This window comes from Hemiscyllium ocellatum, chromosome 20 (genome assembly GCF_020745735.1).
Source record: "Hemiscyllium ocellatum isolate sHemOce1 chromosome 20, sHemOce1.pat.X.cur, whole genome shotgun sequence".
NCBI lineage: Eukaryota > Metazoa > Chordata > Chondrichthyes > Orectolobiformes > Hemiscylliidae > Hemiscyllium > Hemiscyllium ocellatum.
In genome coordinates, this window is record NC_083420.1 from 33141389 (window position 1) to 33157550 (window position 16162).

Sequence of the window (16162 nt, forward strand, 5' to 3'; positions counted from 1 at the left end):
GTTGGATCACGAGAGAGAGCAAGAGTGTGTTATTGATGGGAAATAAGAAATTGGTAAGTGAATTGGACAGATATTCTGCATGTGTCACTACAAAGGATGCGAGAAATAATTGCAAACCAGGAAATTAAACCGAGGGAGGACATAGAATTAACAATGAAAAAGTGCTGAAAAATTAGTAAAAGTAAAAGCAAAGGTCTCCAGCTGTTCTCCACTTCTTCTTGGAGTCTTAAATAAAATGGTTGATGCATTGGATATAAGTTTGCAAAGCTGGTCAGATTCTCCCTCTGAGAAAAGCAAATGTGACTGCAATGAAGTCAGCCAGGTGGACCTCAGATTATGAATTCCCTGATTGTACCAGGTTAACAGTCCCAATCAGGAAGCTCTCGCTGACAGATATGAACAGAAGTGTCAGAGGTTCTATTCACTCTGAGAGCTGGCTCTAAGGAAGCCAGACGTGTGTCAAATACTATGCACATGTAAATAAACAATGACTTGGCGATGGGGATACAGTGGAGTTTGGAGACACAGTAAGCTGGAAACTACAGGTCATTTAGCTTAGGATCTATTAAAGGGAAAAATGTTAAGAATCTATTATTAAAGCAGGATACGATGGTACATTTATGAAAAACTCAAAATCAGACAAAGGCAACATGGCTTTGTTAAAGAATAATAGTTTCACTAACTTATTAGAATTCTTCGTGGAAGCGAGAAGCTATAAAGATAAAGAACTATGGATGTGCTGTAATTAGCTTTTCAGTCGGTATTCGACAAGGTGCCACATCCAAATTATGATGCAAAATATGGCCTCATGGCACAAGGATAACATCTTAGCATGGATAGAAGATTAGGTACAAGGAAGAACTCTTCAGAAATGATTAACTTCCAACAACTACAATGACAGAGAGACAGTGACTGCAGTTTTGCTCGGGCTCCTTACAGCCATATTCAGTCAAACGCTGCCTTGATGTCAAGAGAGTCACCATTACTTCTACTCTTAAAAACAACTCTTTTACTCATGTTTGGTCCAAGGTTGTAAGATGTCAGAAATTGAGTGGCCATAGCAGAACCCAAATTGAGTATCACTGAGTGGGTCATTCCCTTTAGAAATAGTATTATTAGCAATTCAATGTGGTGTTGGAAGAGCACAGCTGGTCAGGCAGTTTCTGAGGAGCAGGAGAAATGACATTTCAGGCATAAGCCCAGGGTGGGTGGGGGGAGGAGGAGGAGGAGGAGGAAGGTGTAGCTCAGAATGCAAGAGGGAGATGAAGGTGGGGGAGAAGGTGATAGGTCGGAGAGGAGGGTGGGGCTGATAGATGGGTTTCAGGACGTGGTTGAAGGTCTTCAGGGCAGAGTTGACAAACTGGGGGTGTAAAGAGAGGAGGAGAACTTTTTCAAGGTAGGCATCCTTGGAATAGACTTTGCAATAGTGTTGAAATCAACTACGGTAATTCAACTTTTGACTCTGCAGTCCTCACTTTCTCCTAGTTGATCTCAATTCATGAATTTGCTAGTAACAGAAAGTAGACAGATAGAATGATTATTAAACAATAGCACAAATCCAAGCTGGTTATGTGCAGGATATATCAGGATATATCTCTACATTGTAGGGTTGATGCTAGTGTTGTAGCTGTGCTGGAACGGATTGGCTAGGGGCATGGCTATTATGGAAGCACAAATCTTCAGTACTATTGCTGGAGTGTTGTCAGGGCCTACAGCCCTTGCAGTATCCAGTACCTTCAGTTATTATCTTCATATCATCTCATGATTCAAGTTGGCTGAAGATTGACATTTGTGATGCTGAAACCTGTGGAGGAGCTTTGTCTTATGCAGTGATATGCTGGGCTTCATCATCGTTGAGAATAGGAATATCTATTTAGCCTTCTCCTCCTGTTAGTTGTTCAATTGCCCACCACTATACTCAAATTTCAAAAGGTTGCACTGCATGTTTTTCAGATGTTGACTTGACCTGTAATGAGCATGCTCAAAGGGCTGAAATGGTCTATTGCTGCTCCTAATTCTTATATTGAAATGCTCATCTCACCGATGCTTAATGATCCTGCTTCCGATAACATTAACTGTATAAAGCACCTCAATCCTTAAGTAGTTAAGGCCAAGATCTCTGGAACTGCAAATCCTATATCCAAAATTAGGACCACAAAAGTAAGCAATCTTTTACCCTCAAGACAATAACAACTGGCATTATCTGTCCAGAAACTCAGCCACAACAAAAGACAAGGACAACATAAAAATAAAGATCAGTATTGAAAATTCATTCTTACAGGAAGTGAAGTCAGCTGGTTACGTGACAAGTTTAGCGTTTCAAGTTGTGTCCACTGATCAATACAAAGCGAGAGCTCAGAGATCTGGTTAGTACTGAGGTTCAGCCGGCGTAGAGATGAAAGGGTATACAAACATTCAGGCACTCGGCTGAGGTCATTACAGGACAAGTCCACATCTGAAAAAAAAAGCACCCCTACTTTTTGAGATTTCAGACAAGAAAACATTTCTCAGATTGTTATGGAATGGGCTGGGTCTACAAAATAGATAGACACACAAGTATTTATAGATCCAGCAAAATACCATTGACAATGAATTCAAAATGGTTATTCATCACAAAGGGCCTTTATATTTTTAATTTTAATGGGAGAGCAAATGAAAAGCAAAAGACACCTTAACCCTACCCCAACATATAAACAAAGAACTAACAGAAATACAAGGGCTATGAACAAAAACATCCAGATATAGAAACCAAGCTAAAAAATATGGCTTGAGAACATACTGCACTCTAAATAACGCTTGAAGTGTAGAAGCAAAAGTTGAAAATATTATATACTAAAGACCAAAACACAGCGTCAGTTGAACATGCAATTTACACAGTACATATTTATGTTTTACACAAGGATAGAACAAATCATATTGTAAAATGCATGAGAACTAGGTTCCCTCTAATTTCAAAAGTTTTCAAGGGTCAGGAACAATGAAGAAGGGTCACCGGATCTGAAACATTAGTTTTGCTTTCTATTCACAGCTGCTGTCCGACCCATTGAGGTTTCCCAGCAATTTCTGTTTTTGTGTCAGATGCTCAGGCGGCCTGATTGAGTGATGCTCATTACTTCTTGGCTTACGTTCTTCTCAGACTTCAGAGAGAATTCCCATACACTAGGAATGAGGGACTTACTTGAATATCACTTAGTATAAATTGAAAACCAAAAATTAGTCCTATAGTAAAGTTTGCCAATACAAAAGTTATTTTTGCGTGAATCAAAAGCAGAGATATTGTTACTGTGCTAATAACCCTTTGTTGCAATGGGAATCACAAATCTGATAACACACACTAGTTTATACCAAAAACTAAGGTTTTATCATCCAGTGAACATACAAACATTGACTTGGATATTCAGTTAAATGTTTCAAAGAAAAACCTTGACACCAATTATAGACAATCCAGTTTATCAATACGAGCTGCCACTAATATGGCCACTTGTGTCGTTGATGGGAAGTGTGGGCAGCAAGAGCATCTAGCTGTAAAAGCATCTTCCAAATCAAAAAAACTATGCTGATCGGAGGAAATGACCAACCAGAACCGAGGTGACTTATGTGATGTGAAGCGTCATAAGGTATGGCGCTTCATTTATAACATAAACAAAGTGCCAAGGTTGATTGTGGGATGATCTTCTGCCTGTCTGCTCTGATTGTAAAGTAACACTAGAGTCAAGTACAATACCATCACCTGGACACAGACACATGGATACATTCAGCTGAAGTTTAAATGTTTCAATATCAGTAATGTGTAATGCAAGCAAAATGACTTCAAAGCACTAATTATGCACAACTGCATAAAACAGTTCATTAGGGCCCGGGTGTCCTTGGAGAAGGAGCACGCGGTGTCCACCAACACCCTGGAGTTGTTCAGGGAGAGGTGGGCGCCGCAGGGAGTGGAGTGCATCATTTCCCCCTGCAACGCTATTTTGATTTAGTCCCTGCCCTCCCCTTCACTGTTTTGATCACACAGCATTGCCCTTTTTCATGTGAAGGGCACTGCTTGTCACTGGCCACTCGGGTGTTTTCCTATTTTTCCTGGTGGTGGATATTGAATAAAGATTTGCACACTTTGTGTCTCTCACTGTGTCTCACATCTGCACACACACACTATGGGTGCTGGGGAAAAAAAATAAGCACTACCGCAGTTAGGCGGTAGTGTGGGGGAAATTTTTAAAAAAAGGAAAAAAAAATTTAAAGAAAAAAAGATAGACTGCTGCTGCACACCGTCCACTAAAAAAGAGAAGAAAAAAAATAAACAAAAAAAACCAGTTCATTAGAGAGTCATGTATTGTTGAGGTGGGGGATGCAACTGAGAGTGAGGAGGAGTTTTGGGGTGATTCAGGTTCATTCCATCAAGACTACAGCCTAATAACTGTGCAAAATATTTTCATGGATTAATCTATGAAGTTATATATATGTTAATTCTGGTTCCCAAAAACTGACTGAAATTTACTGGACAGGCTCAACTGTAAGAAGAAAGGAAGTGTTTTGGGGTGGCACGTTGGCCCAGTGGTTAGCACTGCTGCCTCACAGCACCAGGGTCCCAGCTTCGATTCCAGCTTGGGCGACTGTCTGTGTGGAGTTTGCACATTCTCCCAGTGTCTGTATGGGTTTCCTCCCGGTGCTCTGGTTTCCTCCCACAGTCCAAAGATGTGCAACTCAGGTGGATTGGCCATGCTAAATTGCCCATAGTGTTAGGTGCATTAGTCAGAGAGAAACGGGTCTGGGTGGGTTACTCTTTGGAGGGTCGGTGTGGACTTGTTTTCCACACTGTAGAGAATCTAATCTAATCTAATCAAAAAACACTTTCTTTCGAAAGAAATAGAAGAGATAGAAAAGAGGCTGATCAGGTAAAGATTAAAAAAAAGAGAGTCTGGCTTATTTTAAGAATTATTGACTATGGGAGTGGAGTGAGGCGGAATAATGTGTACTGGATACCAAAGCTGGAGATCTAAAATTTAAAGACTGAAACAGAGTTATCAAAAACCTGCAAACCTGCAAAAACAGCAGAATCTAACAGGTTCAAGTCAGCTTACCTAACAAATTGGATAGGCCTTCTAAGCTTGTCGGCAGGTTGCTTTGTGTGCGTTGTGTATTCCGAAGATGCAATGTCTGTAATGCAGTCATTGCAGGAAGCTGCCTGCAAAAGATTGGTACTGTGGATTAAACAGAGCAGCACAATTAAAACAAGACTGCCTGGCTCCACAGATCTGAAAGTGTAACTGCACAGTATCCAACTTTTCATAACTATATTGCAGCAATTTTGGAAGTGGTTGCAATTTTTGAAGCATAGACACTATTCCATCAAGGGTTAAGAAAACGTCAAACTTGTAAACTTTCCGGCCCAAGTAAGTCAATGCATTGAACTGTCATACTATAATCATCTTGAAACTTTAGTCAAAGAAACAATGAGTGGACTGTTAGGCCTACTATAGCTCAATACCCAGAAAGACAGACACTTAGTACAAGATTTAATAGTTTAGGAAATACTTTGAAATAGTTTCTGACTCATTCATTATATTTTGTGCGATTGAGCAGCAATAGTTATTTATTGCTGTTTGTTTCTTACCGCAGTTGGGCATGCATGAGTGGGTTGTTATTCAAAATCAGTGTGTGGAGATGAACAAGACGTCTCATCTGAGGAGGCAGACTCTCCAGATTATTATCGCTCAGGTCGAGGTACAACAGATCGGTCAGATTAATGAAGAGCTGGTTTGGGATATTGTCCACACTACAAGGGGAAAAAAAAAGTTGAAAAGCAGGAATAGCAGCATATTACAAAGTGTTAAGAAAGACAGACAAACATTATCGTGAAACACGTCCTGGAAATGACATGTTATCTCAGTTTGGCAGGTAAGCCCTCATTGCTCCACATTCTATTGTTTTGATCTATATAATCTACATAGCCTCAAACAGGTTCTCCGATCTTTCCCTTCTGTATGGAAAGGAAGAAATACATTTAGACCTACAACTTCGAATGCCCTGCTTCAGAATATCAAAATTGAGGTAGTAAGCTCCTCAGATCATCAAGATTGTACAGGACAGCACAACAGGAGAGGGAAAGGAAGTGAGAAAGAATCTGTACAAACACAAAAAAACTAATGATAGCCCACTAAACTGTATGCTAAACCAATGATTCATATATATTGGCCCATTCTTTTTTACAAGTCTGTTCTACAAGCTTGCATTTTCAATTCCCCATCATGAATTCCCAATCTTTGAAAAAATCATGCAAGAAAGAAGCTGAAGGGGAGGAAAGGAAAAACTAGATGAGAAAAATCCATTCTGCTAACTGAAATCTGGGAAATAGAGAGCATGTGTCCATCCTCTACACCATCCCAGGGTAGGGGGGCAGACAGGCATAGGTTCTTTGATGTTTCTCACATTTCCAAACAATACAATATCAAAACTAATTAATGAAGATAGGAAAAATGCATTCCTCTAGTCAGAGTTTGTATTCATACAAAATTGTCTTAAATGGAATGTATTTTTTCAGACACAGACTTTGCATTTTCAATTCCTTTTTATTTTAAATTGCAGTTATTTATAACTGCAGGGCCTAAGAGAAAAAAAACCAGAGGAAAAATGAAATTATCAGGTTGGAGAGGTGAGTGAATGGCTCAAAGCCTGGCAATAGAAAGTTGGTTCCAGCTCATTGGGGCTTATGCTCGAAACGTCGAATTCTCTACTACTGAGATGCTGCCTGGCCTGCTGTGCTTTGACCAGCAACACATTTCCAGCTCATTGGGCATGAGCACCAGTATTGGGGTAAGTGAGATCTGTACTGATGGAACAGTCTCCACTTGAATCATGCCGGGTCCTGTGTTTTTGACAACTGCATAACTAGAGAAGTAGAAAGGATTTTAAGTTGAACACTGGGGGTAAGAGTTCACACCAGAAGACTCTGAATCTGAATGCACACAGCATTTAAAAGAAAAAGGCGAACTGAGAATGCAAAGAGAACAACTACTGTCTGGTAGCCATAACATAGACAAGACTACAGAATGATACGGACTAGGACCTGAATCTTAAAGGGTATAGGATATTCAGGAATGACAGGAAGGAAGGAAAATGTGGACAATTGGCTGAGTTAATTATGGTATTAGTACAATAAAGAGGCATGATCTAAGTTCAAGAAACAAAAGACACGGAAACACTTCAACAGAAGCGAGAGAAGATAAAGACAATAAGCCACTTGTGAGCAGGATGTATTGGACCCTAAGTGAATAGAAGAGTTGGTCCAAAACTATTTTTAAAGAGGAGCAATTATGAAGGCATAGAAGCAGAACTGGCTAAAGTGAATGGTAAATTACATTAAAGATACATCAGTAGAGATGCAGAGGCAGACTCTTAAGGGCATATTTTAAAGTTTGGAATGTATCGGTTCTGCAATCAATAAGAACAATCAATAAGAATCCGAGGAAGGATCACCAAATTCTGATTTCTCTGCACAGATGCTGTCAGACCTGCTGGGCTTATCTAGCAATTTCTATTTTTGACAGAAAGGGAACCGGCAGGCAGTGCAGAAATCCCGTGACCCTTCCCCTTAACAATAAGTATATCGTTTTGGATACTGTTGGGGGGGACGACTTACCAGGGAAAAGCAGTGGGGTACAGGGCTCTGGCACAGAGTCTGTCCCTGCTGCTCAGAAGGGAAGGGAGAAGAGGAGCAGAGCAATAGTGATTGGGGACTCCATAGTTAGGGGGACAGATAAGAGGTTCTGCAGAGACTAGAGAGACTCACGGTTGGTGTGTCGCCTTCCAGGTGCCAGGGTTCATGATGTCTCTGATCGTGTTTTTGGGATCCTTAAGGCGGAGATGGAGCAGCCCCAAGTCGTGGTCCACATAGGCACCAATGACATAGGTAGGAAGAGAGATGGGGATTGAAGGCAGAAATTCAGGGAGCTAGGATGGAAGCTTAGAGCTAGGACGAATAGAGTTGTCGTCTTGGGTTTGTTGCCAGTGCCACATGCTAGTTAGGCGAGGAATAAGGGGAGAGAAGAGTTGAACACGTGGCTACAGGGATGGTGCAGGAGGGAGGGTTTTGGATTCTTCGATAATTGGGACTCTTTCTGGGGTAGGTGGGACCTCTACAAACAGGATGGTCTTCATCTGAACCAGAGGGGTACCAATATCCTGGGGGGGGGAAATTCACTAAGACTATTGGGGTGGATTTAAACTAATCGAGCAGGGGAATGGGAACCAAAATTGTAGCTCAAGTATAGAAAAGGTTGAGAGTAGGGAGGTCTGAAATCAAATTTCAGGGATGCAAGATGGCACCGGCAAGCAAGAAGTTGGTTTGAAGTGTGTCTACTTCAATGCCAGGAGCATCCAGAAGGTGGGTGGGTGAACTTACAGCATAGGTTGGTTTCTAGGACTTCGATGTTGTGGCCATTTCGGAGATATGAATAGAGCAAGGACAGGAATGGTTGTTGCAGGTTCCAGGATTTAGATGTTTCAGTAAGAACAGAGAAGATGGTAAAAGAGGGGGAGGTGTGGCATTGTTAGTCAAGGACTGTATTACAGTTGCAGAAAGGTTGTTTGGGGACTCGTCAACTGAGGTAAGAAACAGGAAAGGAGAGATCACCCTGTTGGGAGTTTTCTATAGTCCTCCAAATAGTTCCAGAGATGTAGAGGAAAGGATAGCAAAGATGATTTTCGATAGGGGAGAGCGCGCGCGAGAGGGAGAGGTTGTCATGGGGGACTTCAACTTTCCAAATATTGACGAGAAACACTAAAGTAAGAGTACTATAGATGGGTCAGTTTTTGTCCAGTGTGTGCAGGAGGGCTTCCTGACACAGTATGTAGACAGGCCAACAAGGGGCGAAGCCACATTAGATTTGGTACTGGGTAATGAGCCTGGCCAGGTGTTAGACTTGGAAGTAGGTGAGTACTTTGGTGATAGCGATCACAATTCTGTTATGTTTACTTTAGTGATAGAAAGGGATAGGTGCATACCAAGAGTTACAGCTGGGGGTAATTACGATGCAATTAGGCAAGATTTAGGAAGCATAGGATGGGGAAAGAAACTGCAGGGGATGGGCACCTTAGAAATGTGGAGCTTATTCAAGGAAAAGCTCCTGTGTGTCCAAGATGAGTATGTACCTGTCAGGCAGGGAGGAAGCTGTAGAGTGCAGGAACCGTGGTTTACAAAGGAAGTGGAATCTCTGGTCAAGAGGAAGAAGAAGGCTTACGTTAGGATGAGATGTGAAGGCTCAGTTAGGGCGCTTGAGGGTTACAAGGTAGCCAGGAAAGACCTAAAGAGAGAGCTCAGAAGAGCCAGGAGAAGACATGAAAAGTTGTTGGTGGATAGGATCAGGGTTAAACCCCAAGGCTTTCTATAGGTATTTAAGGAATAAAAGAATGACGAGAGTAAGATTAGGGCCAATCAAGGATAGTAGTGGGAAGTTGTGCGTGGAGTCACAGGAGATAGGAGAAACACTAAACGAATTCACTCTAGAAAATGAAAATGTTGTCGAGGAGAATACTAAGATACAGGCTACTAGACTAGGTGGGATTGAGGTTCACAAGGAAGACGTATTAGAAATCCTGCACAGTGTGAAAATAGATAAGTCCCCTGGGCCAGATGGGATTTATCCGAGGATCCTCTGGGAAGCCAGGGGGGAAATTGCCAAGCCTTTGGCATTGATCCTTAAATCGTCATTGCCTACAGGAATAGTGCCAGAAGACTGGAGGATAGCAAATGTGGTTCCCCTGTTTACTCCCCTTCTTGACCAGGGTTGTCTCTACTCCCCTTCTTGGAGACAACCCTGGTAATTACAGGCCAGTGAGCCTTACTTCAGTTGTTAGTAAAGTGTTGGAAAAAGTTATGAGAGATAGGATTTATAATCATCTAGAAAACAATGATTTGATTAGAGATAGTCAGCACGGTTTTGTGAAGGGTAGGTCATGCCTCACAAACCTTATTGAGTTCTTTGAGAAGGTGACCAAACAGGTCGATGAGAGTAAACCGGTTAACGTGGTGTATATGGATTTCATCAAGGCATTTGATAAGATTACCTACAGTAGGCTATTGTACAAAATGCGGAGAAATGGGATTGTGGGAGATATAGCAGTTTGGATCAGTAATTGGCTTGCTGAAAGACGACAGAGGGTGGTGGTTGATGGGAAATATTCATCCTGGAGTCCAGTTACTAGTGGTGTACCGCAAGGGTCTGTGTTGGGTCCACCATTGTTCGTCATTTTTATGAACGACCTGGATGAGGGCGTAGAAGGGTGGGCAAGTAAATTTGCAGATGACACTAAGGTCGGTGGAGTTATGGATAGTGATGAAGGATGTTGTAGGTTACAGAGAGACATAGATAAGCTGCAGGGCTGGGCTGAGAGGCGGCAAATGGAGTTTAATGCGGAAAAATGTGAGGTGATTCACTTTGGTCGGAGTAACCGGAATGCAAAGTACTGGGCTAATGGTAAGATTCTTGGTAGTGTAGATGAGCAGAGCGACCTTGGTGTCCATGTACATAGATCCTTCAAAGCTGCCACCCAGGTTGACAGGGTTGTTAAGTTGGCATACAGTGTTTTAGCTTTTATTAATAGAGGGATCAAGTTCCGGAACCATGAGGTTATGCTGCAGCTGTACAAACCTCAAGTGCGGCTGCACTTGGAGTATTGTGTACAGTTCTGGTCACCGCATTATAAGAAGGATGTGGAAACTTTGGAAAGGGTGCAGAGGAGATTTACTCGGATGTTGCCTGGTATGGAGGGAAGGTCTTACGAGGAAAGGCTGAGGGGCTTGAGGCTGTTTTCATTAGAAAGAAGAAGGTTGAGAGGTAACTTAATAGGGACATAAGATAATCAGAGGGTTAGATAGGGTGGACAGGGAGAACCTTTTTCCAAGTATGGTGACGGCGAGCACGAGGGGGCATAGCTTTAAATTGAGGGGCGATAGATATAGGACAGATGTCAGAGGTAGTTTCTTTATTCAGAGAGTAGGAAGGGTATGCAATGCTTTGCCTGCAACAGTAGTAGATTCGCCAACTTTAAGTTGCCATTGGACAAGCATATGGACGCACATGGAATAGTGTAGGTTAGATGGACTTCAGATTGGTATGACAGGTTGGCATCGAGGGCCAAAGGGCCTGTACTGCGCTGTAATGTTCTACGTTCTATGTACAGCATCCGCAATTCTTTCAGATTTTATTTTCCAAGGGATGGATCCACCACCCATGGTCAACTAGAAATGATAAAAGATAATACTAATTTAAAAAACATATAGAATGTACATGTTAAGTGGCAGGTTAGATACTGGACAGAATACAGAAAGCAAAGAATACCCAGAAACTGAATAGAGAGAGAAAGTTAGCCAGAAACAAGACAACGAGTGGTACAGAATTTCTGAAAATTTTTTTTAAAAAAGTTAAAATGAGCATTGGTCAAAAAAAAACTCAGCCTTGCGAATTAATCATTCAAATAAAGGAAATGGATGAATTGAATAGATATTTTTGCATCAGTCTTCACAACATAAGATAAAACAATATCCCAGAAGCAGCAATAAATCAGGAAATGGAGGGGAGAAAAGAACTTCGTGTCACATCTATGCTTATTTTTCTGAGCAAATTGTTGAAACTGTAGGCTGCCATGGTCCTAACGGATAAATGTGAGGCGCTGCATTTTGGAAAGGCAAATCAGAGCAGATTTATACACTTAATGGTAAGGTCCTGGGGAGGGTTGCTGAACAAAGATAGCTTGGAATGCAGGTTCATAGTTTCTTGAAAGTGGAGTCACAGATAGATAGGATAGTGTAAAAGGCGTTTGGTATGCTTTCCTTTATTGGATAGAGCATCGAGTTGGGAGGTCATGTTGCGGCTATACAGGACATTGGTTAGGCCGCTTTGGAATATTGTGTGCAATTCTGGTCTCGCTCCTATAGGAAGGATGTTGTGAAACTTGAAAGGGTTCAGAAAAGATTTGCAAGCATGTTGCCAGGGTTGGACTATTTGAACGACAGGGAGAGGCTGAATAGGCTGGGGCTGTTTTCCCTGTAGCGTCAGAAGCTGAGGGATGACCTTATAGAGATTTATAAAATCATGAGGGGCATGGATTGGTAAATAGATAAGATCTTTTCCCTGAGGTAGGGGAGTCGAGAACTAGAGGGCGTAGGTTTAGGATGAGAGGGGAAAGATATAAAAGAGACCTAAGGGGCATTTTTTTTTCACACAAAGGGTGGTGCATGTATGGAATGAACTGCCAGAGGTGGTGGTGAAGGCTGGTACGATTTCAACATTTGAAAGGCATCTGGATGGGTATATGAATAAGAAGGGTTTAGAGGGATATGGGCCAAATGCTGGCAGATGGGACTAGATTAGGTTAGGCTATCTGGTCAGCATGGACCAGTTGGACCAATTGGACCAAACGATCTGTTTCCATCTTGTACATCTCTATGACTCTATGATGGACTTCACCCCAGTTCTTAAAAATTGCCTAGTGAAATAGTTAATGCATTGTCTTTAATTATCCAAAACTCCCTTGAATCAAGAATGGTCCTTTTAGATTGACCACTTGCCAATGTACCTCTTTTATTTAAGAAGGGGAGGGAGACAGAAAGCAGGAAACTACATTCTAGTTGGTTTATCATTAATCACAGTTTAAAATATTAGAAAGTATTTTTAAAGAAGTTGTAGCAGGGCACTTGGATAAATTCAAAGTAATCAGGTAAAGCCAACATGGTCTTGTGAGAAGGAAGTCATGTCTGACCAGTCTATTGGTGTTCTTTGAAGAAGTGAACTAGTGGACATATTGTACTTAGCAAGTGTCTTTCAGAACTCTTAAGTTGCTACTAAAAAAAACTTATTGTAAAAAACAAATGATCCTGATGTAAAAGTAACATACTGAAACGGATAGAAGTTTGGCTGGATAACAGGAAGCAGAGAGTAGGTATAAATCGTTCTTTTCTTAAAAACGTGTTGCTGGAAAAGCGCAGCAGGTCAGGCAGAAAAGGAACAGGAGAATCGACGTTTCAGGCATAAGCCCTTCTTCAGGAATGAGGAGGGTGTGCCAAGCAGGCTAAAATAAAAGGTAGGGAGGAGGGACTTGGGGGAGTGGCGTTGGGAATACGATAGGTGGAAGGAGGTTAAGGTGAGGGTGATAGGCCGGAGAGGTAAGGAATAAGATTGCAGGTCAAGAAGGCGGTGCTGAATCTGAGGGTTGGGACTGAGAAAAGGTGGGGGATAAGAAAGCTGGAGAAATCTGCATTCATCCCTTGTGGTTGGAGGGTTCCTGGGCGGAAGATGAGGCGCTCTACCTCCAGGTGTCGTGTTGCCATGGTCTGGCGATGGAGGCGGCCAAGGGCCTGCATGTCCTTGGCAGAGTGGAGGGGGAGTTAAGTGTTCAGCCACGGGGAGGTTGGATTGGTTGGTGCGGGTGTCCCAGAGGTGTTCTCTGAAACATTCCGCAAGTAGGCGGCCTACTTGCGGAACGTTTCAGAGAACACCTCTGGGACACCCGCACCAACCAATCCAACCTCCCCGTGGCTGAACACTTAACTCCCCCTCCACTCTGCCAAGGACATGCAGGCCCTTGGCCTCCTCTATCGCCAGACCATGGCAACACGACGCCTGGAGGAAGAGCACCTCATCTTCCGCCCAGGAACCCTCCAACCACAAGGGATGAATGCAATTTCTCCAGCTTTCTCACTTCCCCTCCCCCCGCCTTTTCTCAGTCCCAACCCTCAGACTCAGCACCGTCTTCTTGACCTGCAATCTTCTTCCCGACCTCTCCGCCCCACCCCCTCTCCGCCCTATCACCCTCACCTTAACCTCCTTCCACCTATCGTATTCCCAATGCCCCTCCCCCAAGTCCCTCCTCCCTACCTTTTATCTTAGCCTGCTTGGCACACCCTCCTCATTCCTGAAGAAGGGCTTACGCCCGAAACGTCGATTCTCCTGTTCTTTTGATGCTGCCTGATCTGCTGCGCTTTTCCAGCAACACATTTTTAAGCTCTGATCTCCTGCATCTGCAGTCCTCACTTTCTCCTAATAAATAGTTCTTTTGCCTGTTGGTGAGGTGTACCACAAGATCAGTGCTGAGACCTCAACTGTTCACAATTTATATAAATAACTTATATGAAGGAACAGAAAATATGGTCATCAAATATGCTGACAACACAGATAGGTTGAAAAATAAGCTTTGAAAAGGATACAATTAAGTTATGAAAAGATATTGACAGATTAAGCAAGCAGGCAAAGATATGGCAAACCGAGATCATGTGGGAAATGTGAAGTCGATTTTGGCAGGAAAAATGAAAAAGCATAATTATGAGAGATTAAAGAAAAATGCAGAGTTATCTTGGTGCCCTCTTGCATGAATTGCAAAAATTATAAAGGTAAAGCAAGTAATTAGGTAGGCAAAAATGTATCATTTATGGTGAGGGGAATTGAATCACCCCTCTCTACTTCAGTAATAAAGGGCTCTGGCAAGTCTGCATCCAGAATACTGTGCACAGCATTGATCACTTTGCTTAAAAAGATTTAATTTTTTAGATTAGATTCCCTATAGTGTGGAAACAGGCCCTTTGGCCCAACCAGTCCACACCGATCCTCTGAAGAGTAACCCACCCAGACCCATTTCCCTCTGACGAATACATCTAGTACGATGGGCAAGTTAGCATGGCCAATTCACCTGACCTGCACATCTTTGGACTGTGGGAGGAAACCAGAGAACCCAGAGGAAACCCACTGTGTGTAAATACACTGAAGGAAATTCAGAGAGGGTTTATTCAACTAATATCTGGAACGGGTGGGTTGTCCTATGAGAAAAGGGTGAATAGGTTATGCTTTCATCTGGAGTTTCAAAAAATAACAGGCGACTTGTTTGCAACTTAAAATCCTGAGGGTCTTTGCAAGCTAGATATGCAAAGAATGGTTCTTCTTATGGAAAAACCTAGAACTTGGGGTCACTGTTTAGAAGACATTAAGCACAATTTCTTCTCTCCAAGGATTCACGAGTCTTTGCAACTCTCTTCATGTAAAGATATTGGAAGCAGAGTCGATGCATACTTTTGAAGCAGAAGTAGATAGATTCTTTTTCAGCAAGGGGTTTAAAGGTTATCAGGAGCAGGATGGAATTTGAATTCATATTGCAATCAAATCAGCCATGATCTTACTGACTGGCCGAGCAAGATCAAGAGCCTGGGTGGCCTACTCTTATATTTGAGGAAGATTTATTTTTAATCTCACGATAACTATATTTTTCATGGGAGCCCTGCTTACCTGTTATGGCTCAAATTGAGCACCAGCATGTTTTTAGCATTCTCCAATTCTCTTGGAATCTCAGTCAGCTGATTGTAGCTGAGGTCCTGAAACACAAATCTATGTCAACCAACAAAACATTCTTAAAACAGCAGCTTAATGTTGTTTGGAAAAAAATCCTCTCTCAAAAGATAATGTCTTTAGATGCAATTATCACGTGCTTCTGCAGTGAGCACGTTATTTCTTCCAGATGTATTTCACAGATCATACATCTCAAACAATTATAGATGGTTAAGGGAAAAGAATGGAGGGATGGGAACGATAACAACACCCATCTTGTTACTCCAAGTTTCCAATTAGCAAATACTGCATTGGATATTTAAATATTCTGTAGTTGCCAAATAGTCATAACATCAACTCTCTCTCTATCTTCACCCTTGGATCAAAATTTGGTGTCATGGAAATGGCACAGTAAATTTGAATCCTACCATAGCCTTCAATCTCTAACCTCACATCTTAGGTACATCCTGAGCACAGGTCAGGTGTTCATGGAGATAGGAACACAAAAAACATTAAATAACTTAAAGTTAACAATAACTCATTTTAAAAAAGACTTCTGTCACTCCATCTCAGTTCACGAAGTAGAGCTACAAGTTTAATCTTGGAAGACTCCACCTCCCACAAAATCATATCCATCAGGAATCTGACAGGATAAAATTGGGTAGAACTTGATGTTTCTGACACATTTAAAAACATGGCTCACTCAATCACATTCACTGAATATCTAATAGATGCAAGAAAGAATTGCAGCCTCAGCATTGTACAAATATTGTTGCTGTACTGTTTATGCATCAAATATAAAATTTTTTTAAAACTGAGATCAGACTTCAAATACATGTCTGGATGCTACTCTG

The 16162-nt window shown here is 41.9% G+C and overlaps 1 protein-coding gene across 1 annotated transcript in view; it reads right to left on the reverse strand.

Annotated features, from left to right (window-relative positions):
- Window positions 1–16162, reverse strand: part of flii (FLII actin remodeling protein) — a 76728-nt gene that overhangs the window by 49315 nt on the left and 11251 nt on the right. Inside the window, exons 5-8 of the mRNA XM_060840711.1 lie at window positions 15270–15355; window positions 5612–5773; window positions 5079–5182; window positions 2280–2455 (exon numbers count right to left, since the gene is read on the reverse strand). Of these exons, the coding sequence (XP_060696694.1) occupies window positions 2280–2455; window positions 5079–5182; window positions 5612–5773; window positions 15270–15355 (528 nt within the window). The remainder of the gene's footprint in view (window positions 1–2279; window positions 2456–5078; window positions 5183–5611; window positions 5774–15269; window positions 15356–16162) is intronic.